We start from the raw sequence: 20,929 nt of genomic DNA, 5'->3' as shown, positions 1-20,929 counted from the left end.
GCAAGTGAGATGAGGCAGTTTTAGGAAGTCCAGAATACTGAGAAATACAGCCTGTAGACCTGTGTGCAGTTTGTCAGCATCTGTCCTATTCATCAATGGACGGTGACCAGAATATTTATAGACAGAGGACTATTCTCAGCATAGCCTTATTACTGAAACGGTTGTAGTGTTGTAGCGTATGGCACTGGTATGATGTGTCAGACACAGCATCAATCGTTGTAACCACCTCAGAGTTACTGCTGTATTGAGACTGAACAATAACTGTCTAACAGCACACTATACTGTATATGGACAAAGATAAGCTGAGGAGTTGTCTAAGTGTCACATAAAGTGAGCAATGAGAATAATCAATATTTAAAAGGCTTGCTTTTGAAACTCATAGACTCTTATAGCAGTAAAATAATGACAATGTCAGAACAAGGGTTATAATGTTCTGAAAATTAAAAAGATTGATAAGCATAAATCTCTCCTAAACGACATATTAGTTGTTTTTCTTCTGTACATTTCCATCCTTTGCAGATGAATGGTAAGCCTACCCAGATTGCCCAGATGAGTGGAAGCCTGTGGTGCACTTTTCGGTTAGACAAATGTGACAGCCGTCAGTCACCTGTTCCAATACTTTTGACCGTGTTAAATATCTGTGGGTTCAAACTAAAAGTGCCTTGTTCTGGGTTTTTTAAATGCATGTAGATGTAAATATCAGGATGTGAAAGCTGAAATTCTGATTTATTGTCTCATTTTCATCTTTAATACTCAGAGAATGTATCCCATATGTCTTTGGTGTATAAGAAAAAACAAAAATTGTCATGCTGTTCCATGTGAATTGCCATATATATATATATGTGTGTGTGTGTGTGTGTGCGCACCTACTGTTTAACTGCACACGTGTTGTCAGTAGACTGAAACAAGTCATAGCTCATGTTCTTGTGTACAGGATTCTGGTTGGGGCTCCACGGGCAAATTCATCCTTCAGTAACTCTATTCACTCTCCTGGAGCTGTGTTTAAGTGCCGTATACACAGCAACCCAGAGCGCCGCTGTACAGAGATTGACCTGGGCAGAGGTGAGTTTAAATTTTAAGAAGGTGGTCTCAGACTCAACATGTATACAAATTGAAAAGTAGATCCAGAATTACAATTCATCAGAAAGAGACATGCAACCATGATTTGTTTTCTGGTTTATGTTGAATTACAGCATTATAAATTTAGTATAAACAGTAACAGATTGTTTTGGCATTGGGAACTGATGTGCTTGGTGTTCTTCAGTGTAACTCTTGTAAAAATCTGATCATAACTCTTCCTGTTGTTTTCACTGCCATCTTGTTATTGCAGGGCTCATTTTTGGTGCTGATAATATGCTGTTATTCTTTTCCTGGTGCAAATATTTATTGAAGGGACCTGTTTATAGTCCTGCTGGTGCTTTGGCAGTGCTCTTCTTTTAAAGAATAGGCTAAAGAATAGAACCTTTCTACTGACATTTTTATCCTAATCATTACATTTTGATGACTTATGATGTGTTCAGTTACATTACCTATACTGTAATCTCCATTAAATAGCTGTTTAAACAGCTATAGATCGAGACATACAGTAGAACTATATCAAGCTGCAGTCCTGGAATATTTTCTTAGAAATGATGAACGTTTTGCTAATATTTTCCAAGACGTTGAGCCAACTCTTTCAGTTGTAGACATCTCTTCATGTGCTTCAAGCTCCTTTCTTGTGGCTGATGGGAGTGAGTGGTTTCTGTGGTTTTAATGTACGCTGTCCTGCTTACTCTATGTGTCACCGCTGGAACACACAAGATTAAATGGTGCCTGCCAGCAGGCCTGGGGCCTAAGCTTTCCCTTCAGCCATGAACCTACATGAATTATGTTGGTTCAGACCCTGCAGGTCAAGGGGTGCCTCTGACAAACAGCACCAATAATACGGGAAAGTAGTGTCAATTACCATGAAGTTTTATGGAAGAAAAGTTGTAAATTTTAAAGTTCTGGTATGTATTTAAATAGAACTCACTCTCACTCACAAACTTATTAAATCAATGTCATTGTCATGGTGAATCCGGAGACTATTTCAGGAATGAGACAGGAATACACCATATAATGGGATGCCAGTCCATTGCAGGGCGCCATGCACACACACTCCATCACACCTGGGACATTTTATCTTGCCAGTCCACCTTCTGGCATGTTTCTGGGTGGTGGGAAGAAACCCACATGGACACATGAAGAACAATATATAATCTCTATATGGACTGTAACTTGAGCTCTGGGTCAAACTTAGGACCCTAGAGCCATGTTCTACATAGCGTGTACAGTATGATGAACATGATGGTGTTTTATACAGTATGATGCATACACTATTTAAAACTTAGCTGTAAATATCATAGCCCATAAACACAATGTTCCTATTAGTTATTTATCAGATACTCCGGTCTTGCTTGCATGTACGTTTATTTTTAGAAAGGTGTAATATTCATTGTTGGTGTAATATTTATGGTCATTCATGATCACTGGTAGTTTAGAGCGTTTATTAAGAAAAGGATTATCTAAATTATGGAAGAAGAACTTGTCATGGAGTGTCTGTGTTCAGCACATTGTTTATCAAAACAGAACAGATAGAATGCCCAAGGATTGAACTCACAACCTTTTAATCTGTAGTCCAACACCTTAGCCACTCAGCTACCACATCACAGGTTTCAATTCACAGTTACCCAATCTAGAATTTTTAAAAACTTCTTTCATGAAACCGTACTGTTCTGTTTATTTTTATTTGGTAGCTTTACTTTTCATGTGGCATTAATTTAGGGAAATAAAGAGCATTTGCTGAGGCGTGTGCTGGAAGAAAGAGGCTGAAGTTTAAGTTTTTATTTCATTCTTTAGTTATTAGAAATGGGGTTACCTCAGGTTGTTAACGCCTTTCAATTTTAATAGAGGTTTACTTAACCAAAAACAGTTGTTTTGGTTGACTCAGTATGTGAATACCGTGTTCACATTTACTCAGCTGAACTTGCACAGGTTACTGCATTCTAACAGATTATATACCTACATGGTTAACAAAAACTCATTGATATGTCTTTTCTGTGGTATCAGCACCACTGAATTTATTAGTCATTGTAGTTAAGTGTTTCCAAGTCTGGGATGATAAGGCGTAAGATAGTAAGAGATAATGTTGTGCTTAGTTTATTAACTAACTCACTCACTCTCACTCATTTTCTACCGCTTATCCGAACTACCTCGGGTCACAGGGAGCCTGTGCGTCATCGGGCATCAAGGCAGGATACACCCTGGACGGAGTGCCAACCCATCACAGGGCACACACACTCAATTCACATTCACTCACACAATCACACACTATGGACAATTTTCCAGAGATGCAAATCAATCTACCATGCATGTCTTTGGACCGGGGGAGGAAACTGGAGTACCCAGAGGAAAACCCCGAGGCACAGGGAGAACATGCAAACTCCACACACACAAGGCGGAGGTGGGAATCGAACCCCCAACCCTGGAGGTGTGAGGCGAACGTGCTAACCACTAAGCCACCATGCCCCCCCCCCATTAACTAACTCTTTCTATTAAATGAATAAGTAACCAACCCCCTACAGTGTCTACAGTCCTGTTTGTGATGTGATTTCTGCATTGCCTTAAAGAAATCGTAAAGAAAGGAACGCGGCCATCATTTGCACATGATTTTGCAAACTGGTACTGAAGAAATGGAAGTTTCTTTTGATATCATTGTTTCTTTTGGCATCTAGGGATTTTTGACCTCTTCAAATACAGCCACAGTTCAGATGGCACCCCAGCATGACTCTTAGATTCACTGTAACACACACTGCTGATATTACATTGATGATACAGTTATTTATAGATATAAAGATACTAAGTGCTAGCCTGCACCACACATGATGTGTGTGTGTGTGTGTGTGTGTGTGTGTGTGTGTGTGTGTGTGTGTGTGTGTGTGTGTGTGTGTGTGTGTGTGTGTGTGTGTACGTCTTTAAGAACCTGAAAAATACATAGTTTTATAATCAAAATTAGAATATACTTCATCAGTATGTGATAGGTGATTAGCAGAAGTGCAGAATTCTATCAGAGTGAAACACATAGAAACTAAAATAATGGTCATGAAACAATGCATGCTAAATGCAAGAAAAGGAAGCGGACTAAACTACATTCTACATCTCAGACAGTGTGTGCTAGGACAGTACAGAACTAGTGCTCAGTAAACATAAAGGTGACATGAATAACGTTGATTATCTCATTACAGTAACACCTGTGAGAAGGTGCGATATATTAGACAGCAAGTGAACAGTCAGTTCTCAAAGATGTTGTTAGAAGGAGCTAATATAAGCATGTGTAAGGATCTGAACAACTGTGACATGGCTCAAATCAGCCAGTCTTTTAGTGTTTTCCTGGTATACAGTGCTTAGTACAGTACCTACCAAAAGTTCTTCAACGAAGGACAACCAGCGATCCAGCGACATGGTCATGGGTGCCCAAGGCTCATTGATATTCCTGGGGATATTTGCCTATTTAGTCTGATCCCACAGAAGAGCTATTTCATCATAAATTACTGAAAAAAGTTAATGCTGGCTGTAACTGAAAGGTGTCAGAACATGTGCATTACAGTTTTCTGCATAAGGGACTGTTCACCCGTCCTCTGAACAAAGCACCTACAAAGAAACAAAGAGTTCAAGGTGTTAAATTGGTCTCCAAATTCCCCAGATCTTAATCTGATCAAGCTTCTGTGGGATGTACTGGACAAACAAGTCTGATCCATGGAGGCTTCACCTCATAGCTTACAGGACTTAAAGGATCTGCTGCTAACATTTTCATGCCAGATGCGGCAGCACATCTTTAGAGGTCTTGTGTAGTCCAGGACCCACACTATATTAGGCAGGTGGTTTTAATGTTATGGCTGATAGGTGTATCTAATTTCACATCAGCAATGAAAACATGCCAGACTTGATTTGATTAATTTAGTAGACTGATCCAACCTTGGCACTTTTGGATTCCGTACAACAGTTTCATGAATGAGATTTTTTGTACACCATACTATGCACTCAAATCATCACTAGTGCACTCAAACCCACTAAACACCATAAAAGGCAAAGCTTAAATTGCTGTAAGCCAAAAATAGACTTTCTCAGAGGTAGAAAGTTATTTTGACTGATTTCTATGTTTAATAAGTGTTTTTGTTTTTTTTTAATCACCTTTCTTATTTATTTTTTAGAGCTCCTTGAAACTGGAACCAAATTTTAGAAAATAGTGATGAATTAAGTGAGGTAAAAATGGATTGACATGAAGGCTAAAATATTATTATTATTATTATTATTATTATTATTATTATTATTATTATTTATCTATTTATTTATTTATTTATATATCTTTCTATCTAATATATATATATATATATATATATATATATATATATATATATATATATATATATATATATATATATATATATTTTTTTTTTACATAGCAAAAAGTCTCTTAAGGAAGCAAATGGTGTGCAGAACTGTAGGGAGTTACAGCACAGAGACATGAGATGGGTCACTTAGTCCTGGCTCTTATTTAAAGCATTTAAAGACCAAACAGATCTGATACACTGCCTGAGCCTGTTCACCTTCTATTCAACAACATTCTTACTTGAATAACTGTTCTTATTAGTCTTAATTTATGGATTTTTGTTGTTCCTTTGATATCCTATTTATATTTACTTTTTTTCAGATAATTTCACTGATATAAAATGACTGAGTTTCACAAAAGCTTCAACACTTATCACTAAGCTTTATCTTATCACTATTAATACATCAGAAACCGAACAACCGAGGTTTACATTAGTTATGTATTATGCTGTAATCTATACACACACTCTCAGGAGCATGAGTAGCATATGAATAAGAATTTTCATGACTAACAAATCTCTTGTGTAAATACAAATGATTCATGAATAAACCAGTTGGATAAATGAGGCCCAACATCTAAACAGTATCATTAATAACCCATATGACATATGCACATCTCTGTTTGTGAGGATTATTTTATTGACTGCAGTGAAATGCTTTAAAAATATTGTATGAAATAAGTAGATTAAATCTGGTTTAGTCATTCTTGCTAAGTTTTAGCAGGTGTTTAAAGCAGAATCTGACTTGCCTGTTGTCCTTTGATTCAAGTGAATGCTTTTTGATCGAGCTTGCTTTACAAGTTAACTGACCTGCTACTGATGATCAAAGCAGAATGTGTGGGCTGACACCCATTCCAGCTCTGTACCCCCCTTTTTATGACCCTGATATGCCTTACACACAGCCTGCACAGTTTGAGCCGTTCTGATCTTGGGCTGTATACTGACACAAACTCCTCTCTCTGAGCTACGCTCAAACCCCAAAGAGCAGATCCTCATGACCCACGAAAAAACAAACACGTCTGTTATTGAGATTGTGTTGGAAAGCAAAGCTGGAGATTTAGTGATCATTCCTTACTCCTTCTGATTTGAACTAATGCCCAATATCCAACTAAAGGCATACTAAAGGGGTTTGTTTTGCCTCAACCACATGACATTAGCTCTAGATAGGAGCAGTCAGATGTATTTTTTGGACATGTTGCTGCTGTTAGTTATCAGATATTTTGCTTAATAGTCCTGATGTTGTCATGTTCCACAGTTGAACTCCACAGTTCATCTGTTCATTTATTGCTAACATTCTTGCCAACCTATCTTTTTTATGTGCAGGGTTCATCATTAAATATACGGTGCAAAAGAAGTGTTGGGCCGAGTTCTGTCAGGCATTTCACCCACATTAGTCTGATGATTTCCATGCTGATGCAGGCAAGCTGTTTTATGAGAAGAATAGCAGTGGGTGCCAAAACAAATAGCAGCAGTTCTGCGAGCTTTCACCTTTGCTCTTTAGTGTGTGATTAAAATCTGCACCTAGGTCATAGAGAAAAAGGAGGTGTTGCAGTGGCCAAGAGTCTCAACAGAAATATTGGCACATATGGGTTTGTGAATAATGGCAGTGCCCTGATTATTGACTTAAACTGAGGCCTCTGGTATCTGAAAACTGATTATTTTATTTCCACATTAGAGCCAAATATTGTGTCAGCAAGTTTGTTTCAAGTGGGAATTCTACGCATGTTTTTGATCTGTTCTGACATCATTATTTTTACATAACTCAAATAATTTAGGAAGCTTAAACCCTATCATTTTCTTATATATCTTATATATACATATTAATGGCCTTTCATATTAAGAGTGAAATTGACCCCATGCATTTTGCTTATTTCTTTTCTTAAATATTTAGCATTTTCCATGATAGAATACAGTTACATACCTCTTTTACCTCTCCATACTGTTTTCAGACATTCTGTCTGTCCTGTTATATACCATATTTCTTTGTCTTTAGTCTCTTTTTTTTCTATCCCGTCATGTAATTGGTCAGTTTCATCTGACAGTACAAGTGAAGTATTGGACATATTCTATAACCTATACAGTCAAACACAACCCACTGTAATTGGTCTCTTGATAAATTTTGTTTTATATATAAATGCATATTGATATTTAGGGGTTGCTTATTTTTTTCTAGGCCAAAAATTTGTTGTATTGAGACATGACAGTATTGTATGGAATTGTAATCTTGCTGCATCATTACATTCCTAGTACACTGTCTGATTCAAGCATCCCAAATGCCAGTCCATCACTGTGCACCATGCACACACAGTCCCACGCTCTGACACATTCAGTAGAGGCAATTTAATGTGGCTAACCAAATTCATTAGATTCAGGTTGTCTGATCTCTTGTTTTTTTCCAGGTAACAAGCAAAGGGAGTCTTGTGGAAAGACATGTCAAGGTGACCGGGATGATGAGTGGATGGGGGTCAGTCTGGCGAGACAAGACAAACCCAATGGAAGAGTTCTGGTATGTTATTGGGAAAAATTCTGAAAGGGATTTATGATGGCTCCAAAAATGTTCTTTATCAATTTGTATTTTTAAATGGCAGAAATCACTTTAAATATAAGTGCACACTTTAAACGTCTATGTATAGTTAAATTAGGGTATACATTTTCTTCCCTGCACATAAACTGCTTCAGTGCACCATTTACACGTACAGTATATAAACAAAGCATTATATTTACTAAGGCAGTGCATGTGGGCTACAATGCTGTTGGTATAAAAATACCATGAATATATAACATGAAAAGCAATAAAAAAAATACTAGCTAAACTAGACTAAACCCAAAGGTCGGATGTAGCAGCCAAAAAAAAGATGTGACACAAGAACGCCAGTCCTTTCATTACGAATGCCTACAGTTAAGAATTTAATATGATGGACGATAGATGTGTTTTTTTATGTTTTACTTGTTACTTGTTTTTATACTGATTACTTAAGATGCATTTCTAATCTTTAAAAAAGAAAGATGCCTATAATTATACAGATTGTGTACTACAGTAATATACAGTAGTATTGTGTATTTACAGTACTTCACAATGAAGTATTAGACCAAGGAATACTTCAAATACACAAAACATATAGTAGCTGCACTGGCCAAGTGACTAATGTATGAGGCTGCTGTGTGAAGAATAGCACCAATGATAACCATGCCAATGTCTCTTACATTGACTTTGCGTTTTTTAAAGTCTATTCTTGTTATCAGAAAAAGGCTTTTCACTTATACAGTACTTATTGTTCCTGCTATTTAACGAAAGGCCACTATCCTGTGATGAAAACTGGAGTCTTAGAATAGACAGTTTTGTTTTTTTTTCTCTCCCATCACTTGATGAGAGAGAGGTGATGAGAATAGCTAGGCAGCTGACTCGGTTTGTTTAGGTTTGGCTCTCATTCTGTTGGTCCCACTCAAGGGCGGAGGGCTTGTTATGTCTCACACACAGCACCCTGCAGTGGGTGATGAAAGCATGAGACTCTCTCTGGGCTCCAGGGTACCAACAGTGCACTTTGATGGTAAGTCTAAAGGGAGCTAATTGCAGCACTCTCTGAGCCACTGAAGGACGTTTTACAACCTTCTGCTGCTCTGCTGAGTGACAGAGGTTTAGGGGACATTGATGATGTTATATAGTATAATAATGACATTACAATGATGAATTAAGGAAATTGGTGTGTGTTAAGTTATGTTGTTAAAGTGGGGAAGTGTGACAGCAGTCATTTCAGAATACACTTCAGTGTACATTATAGTAGTGATAAAATTACATGGGATTAAAATGCATCAAATGAACAGCAGTCATATAGCAGATAATTGCTAATGGGTGGTGATTTGTATGATTTGCAACTAAAGAATGTCATATTGTAGTGGTTTTATGTGCACTACTTCATGTTTCTGCATTTGTAATGGTTATTTGGGAGATCTCCATGGTAATCTCCCCTCTGGGCCAATCACAGCAGGAGCTGAAACATGACGACAGCAGGACTCCATGTTGGCTCTGATACTGTCAGCAAAACAAGGACTTACACTCATTCCTTCCACCAGTACACTGTTGGTATTATGTAACTTCTGTCTATTTTGTGATAGCTTACATCCTTGAACAAGACACACTCTTGTTTTCATAATGATGTGATTCATTGGAGTCTTTTTATTATTATAGTAACATTAGATGTTCTTGTGGAGCTTGTTTGCCTCTAACGCTGCCAGTTTAGCCAAGAAGGAAATGGGGAATGCATAAACATTCACATTACAGAAGTGGAAGAGTGTGCCATAAGTTCATTGTAAAACGGATTTCACAAGACGCTTAAAGTGTATACTACTATCAAACCATTAGTGAACAGAGCTGTGTGTGTACCATTATGAATCAGTAAGATTAAAGAATAAATGAAGTCTATGGCTTAATTCACTGTATTTACCTATTATTTATTTTAAAGATACAGTATGAAGGCTGTAGATATGTACAGTATATAGATGTTTTGAGAGATACAGTTATATAACCTGCTTGTGCAGAGTACTAGACACACTACTTAGAATATATACTGATACTGATACTGATCACTATATAGAATATATACTGATACTGATACTGATCACATTTATGTTCTATATTGTGAAAATTAAATACATTTATTCTGTATGTCAACATGCTCACAGTTGCTGAGCCACAGAAGAAAAGGTTTATCCTGATATTTGAAAACTTTTAGTGAATTCATAACTCTGATTCTCATACTTATACATGAGTTGCTTACAAGTTCCTTGTTAGAAAATTACAGTTTTAGTCTTTATAGTACACAGTTAAGAAGGGGAATGATTTTATAATCACATTCTTCTGTGTCAACCACATGTGGCTAGGTTTCCCTTTAAGTCTGGTTCCTTTCAAGGTTTCTTCTTCATGTTATGTCAGGGAGTTTTACTTTACCACCACCATCATCTCTGGAATTTATGCATTTCTCTAAAGCTACTTTATGACATTGTCCATTGATAAAATGGACCTAAATGTTTTATCGTTCACTGTACTGTAGCCTGCCTGATATTTTAGGACAACATTTACAGAAATGATACAACAATGAAACCTTGTGTAGCATTTTTCTGAATATTTTGTCATTCAAAATTTTGGAATAAAGACATATCTTAATTTGTGTTAGCAAAGAAGATATCATAGAAACAGCAACATGTTTTAGCGGTAAATATAAGTAATGTCTTTCTCTTATACTTTTCTGTTTTTTTGTTGTTGTTTTTTTAGGTATTTGAGCCTCTAATTCTTGCTTTACTTTTCCCATTGTTCATTTTCAGCAGTTTATTTTTGAGAGACTTAATTTTAACAAGTTCATTGTGTGTAATAAACTGGAAGGGCTCTCATGCTGAACAACATGGCTCTCTGATGCAACAGTTGTCCAACTGTGTGTGTTTCTGTTTGTCTACAACTTCATCGGATTGTAGTGGTCTGAATAAAGACCCACAGTCTCCATAAGGAGAGTGAGAAAGGGGCAGAAAGAGTGGTGGATTGGGGGTGGGGTGCTTGAACTTCTCAAGAATCTGATCTCACTGTTGTCTCGAGAATTCTCAGCAATTACCACATGAATGTATTTCTATTCCTGCTGCGCTTGGAAAACTACTCTGTAGCCCCCTATTTCACACTAAAGAAGAATGTTTATTTGAAACCCAAGATGAGAGAAACTGTGTTTACTGTCAGTAGACAATGTTAATAAGGACAAGAGAGAGAAGTTTTTTTTATAGTCATAAGGTTGATGGGCTGTGGGAGGTGAGTTAAGGACATGCTCTTGGATCAAATGAGAGAACTTCATTCTTTGGCCATTTCCGATTCTTCTCATATTTAATATTTATTTATTATTTTCCCCATCATCCACTACGTACATCTCTCTTATCTCTTGTACAAACTCACTCTGTGTCACTGGTAAGACATTAGACATTGTAAGGAGGATGTTGATTCTTTTGAAACTTCAAACCGAAGCCATAAGTCATGGCCAGACAGATCTTGCTGTGCTTTTGGTTTTTGTCAGATATAAGGATTTATTTGATTGTTTTCCATAACTACCACCATGACTGTGATGTTGAACTTTTATTTATTTATTTTTACTGTTACACTATTTTTGACCAGACAAATGATAGTAAACTGTGCATGTGTTTAACAAAAGGATATACTGACTTAAATAACATTGGTATATAACTGCTAGAATTGCTAGCTCAAACTGGAATAAATGAACTTGAACTTGACAGTATTACTCTGGGTGTAATAGGCTCTGGCTGTACAGTATATGGCGAAAAACAAAAGCTCCAACAGTTTCCATGTTTAGCCCTTGGATTATTCCTCTATTCTAATGTACATAGGCTTAGGGCTACTCCTGATAGCTGACTAATCAAAATCTGATGGAATCTAACAGCAAAGGGTGTGTCAAAAATAAGAAATGCTTCACTGTTTTGTCATGGTTGCTTTGGTGATATGAATGGGTTTTCAGTTGTCAAACATGTGGAGCATGTGTGTTGTAAGAAATATTTTACAACCATAATGCAGGAGGAAATGTCACAATATGGGTGGGAAACAAATGACAGGTCTGCATCTTGAATTCATCTAATTATGTTTTAGTGACTATTTGTTCTGCTGTCCTTTGTCAGAATGTGATGATCTTTAAACTGTTTTTATTTATGTAAAAATTCTTTTTCTTTGTTTTATCCATAGGCCTGTGCACATCGCTGGAAAAACGTGTATTACGAAACGGAGCACATCCTACCACATGGCTATTGCTCTGTGATCCCACCAACATTACAGGGCAGGTCCCAGGCTCTCATTCCGTGTTACGAAGGTATTTTATTGCATTTGGATTTCATTTATAACATATGTTTTGTTCCTAAACTTTTCCAAAATGTCCCTGAAAAGTCCACTTCAAACAAATTTGTGTTGCTTTCTATAAAAAACAAAGTCTGCCACATGCTGTAAATGTTAATGTAAAAACAATTAGAATAAATGTTTACATAGTGATTTTCCATCCTCTCCTCCTGAATGGATGGGGCTATCTTGCTGCACAATATATAGGTGTAAATAAGCTTATATTATTATTATTATTATTATTATTATTATTATTATTATTATTATTATTATTATTATTATTATTATTATATAATATAAAGTATTATATTGAATGAGAGGAGCTAACATTTTATAAAAGTAAATGGACTGGGCTAACCTGCTGTGAAGTTAATGGGAGGGGCTAATGTCCTGTAAAATGAATAGGTGGGGCTAAACTGCTGTGAAGTGAATAGGTGGGGCTAACCCACTTTACTTTGCTGTAAAGTGTAAGGGTGTGGCTATTTTGCAGTAAAGTGTAAGGGTGTGGCTATTTTGCTGTAAAGTAAGTGGGTGTGGTTATCTTGCTGTATCGTGAATGTGTGTGGCTATCTTGTTGTAAAGGTAATAGGTGTGGCTATTTTGCTGTAAAATAAATGGGTGTGGCAATTTTGCTGTAAAGCAAGTGGGTGTGGTTACCTTGCTGTAAAGTGAATGGGTGTGGCTATCTTGCTGTAAAGGTAATGGGTGTGGCTATCTTGGTGTAAAGGTAATGGGTGTGGCTACCTTGCTGTAAAGGTAATGGGTGTGGCTATCTTGCTGTAAAGGTAATGGGTGTGTCTATCTTGGTGTAAAGGTAATGGGTGTGGTTATCTTGCTGTATCGTGAATGGGTTTGGCTATCTTGATGTAAAGGTACTGGGTGTGGCTATCTTTCTGTAAAGTAAATGGGTGTGGTTATCTTGCTGTAAAGTAAATGGGTGTGGCTATCTTTCTGTAAAGTAAATGGGTGTGGCTATCTTTCTGTAAAGTAAATGGGTGTGGTTATCTTGCTGTAAAGTAAATGGGTGTGGCTATCTTGCTGTAAAGTAAATGGGTGTGGCTATCTTTCTGTAAAGTAAATGGGTGTGGCTATCTTGATGTAAAGTGAATGGGTGTGGCTATCTTGATGTAAAGTAAATGTGTGTGGCTATCTTGATGTAAAGTGAATGGGTGTGGCTATCTTGATGTAAAGGTAATAGGTGTGGCTATCTTGCTGTTAAATTAATGGGTGTGGCAGCATAGTGTGTTATAAAGGGAATGGACATGGCTATTTTGCTGTAAAGTAAATGAAAATTATTGTCTTGCTGTAAAGAGAATGTGCGGGCTTACCTGCTGTAAAGCGAATAAGCATGCCTATCTTGCTGTAGAGCATAGTGTTAACCAGCTGTGAAGTGGATGGGTGTGGCTAAGCTTTTGTAAATGTGAATGGCTGGGACTTATCTTGCAGTATTGGTGGGGCTAAACTGGTATTCGGTATTGGTATTCAATTGGTGTGGCTAAACTACTGTGAGTAGGTGGTATAAGAATGGCATAATGAAATATCTTCATTTTTGTTGTGTTGACAAAACAGGATATAAAAATATGCTTTTTTGTAGCTCATAAATCAATGTTATGGATGACTATATTTTGAATGTTGGAAAAAAAATTTTTTATTTAACACACAGGGGAATTTTGGTTTCTCCATTTTTGGGTGTTTATGCAGAACCAAACTCCTGGAAACCAATACCTGGAAAATATTGTATATATAAGAGTGAATTATACAGTTTTTTTTTTTTTCAAAAACTTCATATAACATACAAAATATTTTATGCTCAACATTTTTAGCATATGCACTGAATTTACTGATATGCAGACACTCAGATGTCAGATGTCTGATCATATTTTCATTCCAGAAAAATGTTAGATAACTATGAACAGTTTTGTCCAGATTTGGCACAGAGATTGTGGAGACTCTTTAAATTTATTTGTACAAGAAGTTTCTGACTGGCAGCAATGGATGTAGAGGAAACATTTAGATAGTTCTGATGGACATTTTGCATGATGCAGATGATGATCCCATAATAAGCTTCACCAAAATGTGTTGTTTGTTGTTTGTCTGATGTTATATTCAAAGTTTGGCTTAATTTATAAGCTAAGGCAGTGAAGCACTGTTATTATTATTATTATGGTTACAAATGTAAGCTGCAGACTTTCCTAGTTGTATTGTACCTTGTAACAGATGTAACTGTACTATTACACATAATTTCCCTTTCCTGAGTTTTTCATTTTCACATTCCAGCAGCTTACGGTCAACGAATTTTAGATTTTGCGATTCAGCCCCCAAAAAGAGTCAGAAGGCATGCAAGTTTTTTTCCCCCAAACAGAAATCCCTTGCTGTTTGGCTGATGGGTCACTCAGGCAGTCGTTCTCTTCCTTCCGTTTCTCTTCACAACTCCAGCTCTACCCTGATCAATCAGCCTTCACACTGGGAATTGGAGTGTGTGTACAGCATATTTTTCAGGGATCCAAGACTAATATTTTCTGTAACAGTAGAGCACAGCATTAAACACACACACACACACACACACACACACACACACACACACACACACACACACACACACACACACACACACACACTCCGCACACACTGACAATACTCCCTAAGTGTGAGTTTTTGTTGACTGTAGTGCTATTGGGTTGCTTGAGTCTGCCTCTGAGCCCCCAGATTCCTCTTGGATGGTCCTGAGCCTTTGACTAGCTCCATATGGAATGCAGGAAGAACTCCAGTAACTGCTGGCTTAGGCACAGAGCAAAATCATTTTGAGGTTTGCTGATATTTTTTTTCCTTCTCTCTCTCTCTCTCCATCACACTTTCTCTGTATCTCTCTCCCTGCAGATCATAAGAAGACGTATGGGGAAGAACATGGCTCATGCCAGGCAGGAATCGCAGGAGCTTTCATGGAGGTCAGTAGCAGTGCATGTCAAGTACACTGTAAGTTTAATGTGTCCCTAATGTGTATTTGGTAATGTTTCTTGTAACGTTTTATGTTTTCTGCTGTTTGTTTTATCACATTTATTTCTTAGACCCATTAGCATGTTCTGGCTGTGTGCATTCTGTTGATTTTACATGTGTAAAAGTTCACAGCAAATTATTGTCCATGACTAATAGAGTAATTTATTAACTGTGTGTTGATGAGCTGTGTTTATCAACCGATGAAATACTTTCACCCTCAGGCACAGTCAAGATTGGGATGTTTCCCTCTTGGGCCCCTTTTTAAGCATTCTGAATATTTCACTTCTTTGTTTAAAGTGCAGCCAGAAGCCTTTTTGATATACAGGGTTGGAGGAAATTGCTGCCCAGTGGAATTTTGGAATTGGTACCAGAATCTGACAGAAGTGATGCCCTGTATACAATTTATCAGTGTCACCATGAGTCCAAATAGGATCAAAGCTGTGCTCTCTCTGTTATTTTAAACTGATCTGAAATGGATTTGATCAGATAAGCCCAGTAAACACCCCTGTAGTGCTGTGAAAAAGCATCTGTTTTCTTCCTGATATTATTTTGCATATTTATCACACTTAAATGATTGAGATCATTAAACAAATTTTTAATATTTGACAAAGATAACCACAGAAAATAGAAAATGCAGTTTTTAAACAATGACTTAGTTTATTAAAGCAAATAAAACTGTCCAAAAATAACTAATAATTCTTAATCATCAATGAACTGCGATTAACCACATTTTTTGGAAAGCTGAGTTAAATTTCCACATGCTACACCCAGACCTGATTACTGCCAAACCTGTTGAATCAAGAAATCACTTAAATAGAACCTGCTTGAAAAAGTGAATCATGCTCATAGATCTTAAAAAAAAACACAATATGCCACAATCTAAACAAACTTATGAACATATAAGAAACAAAGAAATTAAGAAGCCATATCTAAGGCTTTAGGACACCAGCAAAGCAAGGAGAGAGCCATTATCTACAAATAGAGAAAACCTGGAACAGTGGTGAACCTTCTCAGGAGTGGCTGCCCTACCAAAGTTACTCCGAGTGTCATCCAGTGATGCATCTATGACCAAGAACATAAATATTTTTGGACTGAACAGACAAAAGTTGAACTTTTTGAATGGTTTGTGTTCTGTTACATCTGCCATACCAAGAGTGGAATTGTGATATTCTGGGGCTCTTTTGCAGCTTCAGGACCTGGACAACTTGCCATAATTAATGGCACAACCAGTTTTTAGGTTTAGGGGCAGTTACTTTTTCACATAGGGCCGGGCAGGTTTGGACTTTTTTTTATCTTAAAAACTGCATTTTGTATTTACTCGGGTTATCTTTCTGTAATATTAAAATTTGATTGATGATCTGAATCATTTGAGTGACAAATATGCAAAAAATCAGTAAATCAGGGCAAATAATTTTTCACATAACTGTATCTGTATTTAGGGGGCACGGTGTCTAGTGGGTAGCACGTTTGCCTCACACCTCCAGGGTTTGGGGATCGATTCCCACCTCCGCCTTGTGTGTGTGGAGTTTACATGTTCTCCCGGTGCCTCTGGGGTTTCCTCCGGGTACTCCGGTTTCCTCCCCCGGTCCAAAGACATGCATGGTAGATTGATTGGCATCTCTGGAAAATTGTCCGTAGTGTGTGAGTGTGTGAGTGAATGAGAGTGTGTGTGTGCCCTGCGATGGGTTGGCACTCCGTCCAGGGTGTATCCTGCCTTGATGCCCGATGATGCCTGAGATAGGCACAGGCTCCCTTGACCCTGAGGAAGTTCTGATAAGCGGTAGAAAATGAATGAATGAATCTATATTTGAGATAAGTGCATATCAACTGTATAAGTATGTTTGTAGTATTTATTTTTTAACACATTTTCTGGTCAAATTTATACAATTAAATGATCAGCAGTCCATCAAAAATCTGTCAGTTTTAAGCTTGTTTTGGTTTATTGTAGGTCATTTAAAAAAAATTTCTAGACTGTCCTTTTTTGTCATAATTTTATTTAATTTCTCTTAATGTTTAATAAAGAATCTCTAGATTTTCAATTTGCCCCAGTTTTGATTCTGAATCATTCTAATCCTTTTTGTGTGTTTTAAGCATTCACACAGAAGACTGAACTGCAATAAATGGCATGTTACCTTGAATGTAGCATACTAGTATTCACTATTATAGGATTACAGGAAGACACTTTTACTAATCGTAAGCTTGTATAAGTCTTGGGAAGATAAGTTTGCTCATTTTAACCATTAATTCATAAAAATAAGCAAAAATAAAAAATAAAAAATAAATAAACAAACAAACAAACAAACAAAAAAACAAATAAATAAATGTTTAAGTTTAAAATTAGTAAAAAAAAAAAAAAAGTGTAGAAATAGATTTAATACTTTGTTTAGTTTAATGTTATGGTAGGAAATACTCGATCAATTTGACTATAGTCGATTGAAAAATTGCCCCAAACCTCAAAAACCTACTTTACACAGTTCCACTCCACCATATATAGGACATTTTTATAATCACACTCTTTGGTGTGACCCAGATAAGGATGCATTTGGGTCTGGATCTTCTCAAAGTTTCTTCCTCATGCTCTCTCAGGGAGTTTTTCCTTACCACCTTTACCTTCGGTCTTGCTCGTTACAGATAAATATAAATTTATTTAGAAGCTTTGTCATTTTTATTCTGAATTTTTATATTTCTATAAAGCTGCTTTGAAACAAGGTTCAACTGCTAAAAGCATTATACAAATAAAATTGAATTGAACTTAATATATTCCACTTGTTAAGATAACATTATATGCAGTGTGTGCAAGTCTTAACCCAGAACTATCACATTCTTTCAGTGTCTGCTGCCTGTGTGTTTCACAGATGTGTCCTTGTTGGACCTTACTATCAGTTGTCCTTGTACTAACATCTTGACTAACCATCAAGCTTTAAGCATCTAAACCAGATGGCTGACATGTAAGAAATCTATCACTCAGTCATTTGGATACTGATGCTGGATTGGCAAGAGTGACCTCCATGGCTTTTGCCACCATTTGTGTCTGTTTTTTCTTCTCAGACAAACAAACATAAAAATTTTTGCGTTACCATATCTGGTACCAGATACAGCACACAACGGTAATAAATCCCCAGTCCTATATTTTGCCAAGTGGCTTGTATAAGTATTAAAATGCTCATTACTTCTAGAATTATCATACAATCGTCATGTGTTCTCACGAGTGTCTTGTAAGTCATTTTAAAGAAAGAAAAAGAAACAACGATATAGGCTTGTGCTGTTTTTTACGCAAATTAAAATGGAAAACATGAATTTGTTTGATTTTCTTAATGCTTACTGACGTTAGTTTATATCAACAAGCTGGCTGTGTTCCAATATCAGCGCTATGGGATAACAGAATGGGTGGTTACATAAGGTTAATTAGTGGATTAACCCATCATTAATTACTCCATCACAGTGCATGGAAAAATACTAATATTGGTAGCTTTATTAAGGACACATTTTCCCCAAGAGTGGGCTGAATTCATTACATGATAAATACAATTTTTTGCTGAATTTATTCCCACTTCTTGGCTGAGACATGGTACTTTTTCCAATAGCAGCTATATTTTCAATATATGTGTTTATTATGGCTATATATATGTTCAATATAGCTGGGTTTATATTCAACATTACCACACATTATCAGTTCAAATATGTATAGCTTTTAAAGCATTTTTTCATTAAGCCTTAGAAGCAGAGTTGATATTGTGAATTGGGAAACATGTCAATCTCACTGAGTTTGGCTGTGACGTACTGTAGTTGTTGGTGCAAGATGGTTGAGTATTTTATAAATGGCTGATAACTCATATAAACACTCTTTATACCCATGATGAGCAAAAAAACATCTCAGGACAAGGTCAAGACTTGAAGTGGATGGGCTACAACAGTAAAAGACTGCATCAGGTTCCACTCTGGTGAGCCAAGAACTGGAATCTGAGGCATCTGAGACTGGAGAGTTGAAGAGTGGAAAAAATATTGCCTGTTCTTTTTCCAGTCTTTACTTTAGTGCATCTAATCTCCTAAAGGAGACAAATATCTAACAAAAGGTATCTGACAGACTACGGTCAGGAAAAAAATGTTCCAAATGATCAAACTGAATTCTGTCAGAAACCAGACTCTTATTATTTTTTGTTTTCTATTTATGTTGCAGGAGCTGGTGGTCATGGGAGCACCTGGATCATACTACTGGACTGGAACAGTGAAAGTGTTCAATATCACCTCCAATACACAATACAATCTCAACAAAGATCAGCTGAGTTCTCAAAGATACAGTTACCTGGGTGTGCATTCATTTCTTTCTTTTATCATAAAAACGTGAAGCGTGCATGCTTTGAATCTGTAAGAACTGAAGTAAAGCTCGTGTTTGCTTTGTACTCAGGCTATGCAGTCACCGCTGGCCACTTCTCCTCACCTACTGCCATCGATATCGCTGCTGGTGCACCTCAGGATGGTGGTGGAGGAAAAGTAACGTGAATCTGTTTCCTTTCCATGGCTGGACTTTTAACTCTATAGCAAACCAGCACTGCATAAGAAACATTTCTCAGTCATTGTTAAGTCTGACACTTTCATGTCCTCCTTTCTGGTAGGTTTACGTCTTCAGACTCGACGGTGTCTCTCTTGTTAAGGTCTTTCAAGCCTCAGGGAAAATGGTTGGTATAATATAGACTATAACTCTGCTTAAAATCTTACTTTATGTAAGCACCCAAATGTGTGTTTGCTAGCACAAAGGTTTGCACGAGCGGTCAGTTAAATATTTGTACTGAGGAACCACAGTGTTTATGACAAGTGTAGTCTGAAGCTCAAATACAGAGAAACAATTATGTAAAAAAAATTCAGTCTGAGTGGTGGAAATGCACAATTTTACATGCATAATTGTGTTACATTATTATACATTTTATTTTTGCAGAATTACATATTTTTTTATATTACTGTAACTAAATATCTGTAATTATTAATGAATGACATTTCCAAAAAAGAATTTCTAGCATGCTTGTTTAGCATGTTTAGCATGCTGTCATTTTAGTGTAGCATCCAATCATGTCAGTTTTATCACTTTTTAACACTTAAGTACTTTTTATGTTTTCTGGAGTACATATTTACCTGAATTTTGCCATTGTTAACTGAGTATGATTCTTATACTTTATAATTTTGCAAAAGTACTTTTTCCTGAATATGCAGTATATCTTAAAGTAATAGAACTGTTTGTGTTGTGCTACAATAATTTTGAATGTATAGGGAAAAAATACACTCAATAAGCATATAATTGGGAACAGTTATACACCTATTCATTCATGCTGTCATCTAATCAGCCAATCAGTGTTTCAGTAGTTCAGTCTAATGAAGAATGTATCGAGAAGTTTAACTTAAAACATGAAATTCTAATCAGAGCTGTGTTGCTCTGTGCCTTGGCTTGGTTTCAGATGGGCTCATACTTTGGCTCCTCACTGTGTGCAGTTGACCTGAACGCAGATGGATTCTCAGACCTGCTGGTAGGAGCACCGATGTACAGTGAGGTTCGAGATGAAGGCCAGGTGTCTGTTTACATCAGCAGGGGCAATGTGAGTTCATTCCTTCATAAGGTGACATTATTATAAACAATATATTCGTGTTTGAAAGCTCTGCCAAACAGTAT

At 36.7% G+C, this 20,929-nt stretch overlaps 1 protein-coding gene across 3 annotated transcripts in view; it reads left to right on the top strand.

Annotated features, from left to right (window-relative positions):
• The window catches only part of itga9 (integrin, alpha 9), a 64,927-nt gene that overhangs the window by 1,820 nt on the left and 42,178 nt on the right, over positions 1–20,929 (top strand). Inside the window, exons 2-9 of one of the 3 annotated variants that reach the window (XM_027165783.2) lie at positions 935–1,062; positions 7,805–7,911; positions 12,130–12,253; positions 15,154–15,221; positions 19,448–19,577; positions 19,676–19,761; positions 19,884–19,946; positions 20,718–20,855. In XM_027165783.2, coding sequence (XP_027021584.2) covers positions 935–1,062; positions 7,805–7,911; positions 12,130–12,253; positions 15,154–15,221; positions 19,448–19,577; positions 19,676–19,761; positions 19,884–19,946; positions 20,718–20,855 — 844 coding nt within the window. Of the gene's footprint in view, positions 1–934; positions 1,063–7,804; positions 7,912–12,129; positions 12,254–15,153; positions 15,222–17,646; positions 19,344–19,447; positions 19,578–19,675; positions 19,762–19,883; positions 19,947–20,717; positions 20,877–20,929 lie in introns of those variants that run through there. The other 2 variants (XM_047812309.1, XM_047812310.1) reach the window with 2 other exon arrangements.

Source organism: Tachysurus fulvidraco, chromosome 4 (genome assembly GCF_022655615.1).
Source record: "Tachysurus fulvidraco isolate hzauxx_2018 chromosome 4, HZAU_PFXX_2.0, whole genome shotgun sequence".
In the NCBI taxonomy this organism is placed as follows: Eukaryota; Metazoa; Chordata; class Actinopteri; order Siluriformes; family Bagridae; genus Tachysurus; species Tachysurus fulvidraco.
The sequence above is the reverse complement of the archived record's forward strand: the minus strand, read 5'-3'. Positions and strand labels throughout refer to the sequence as shown.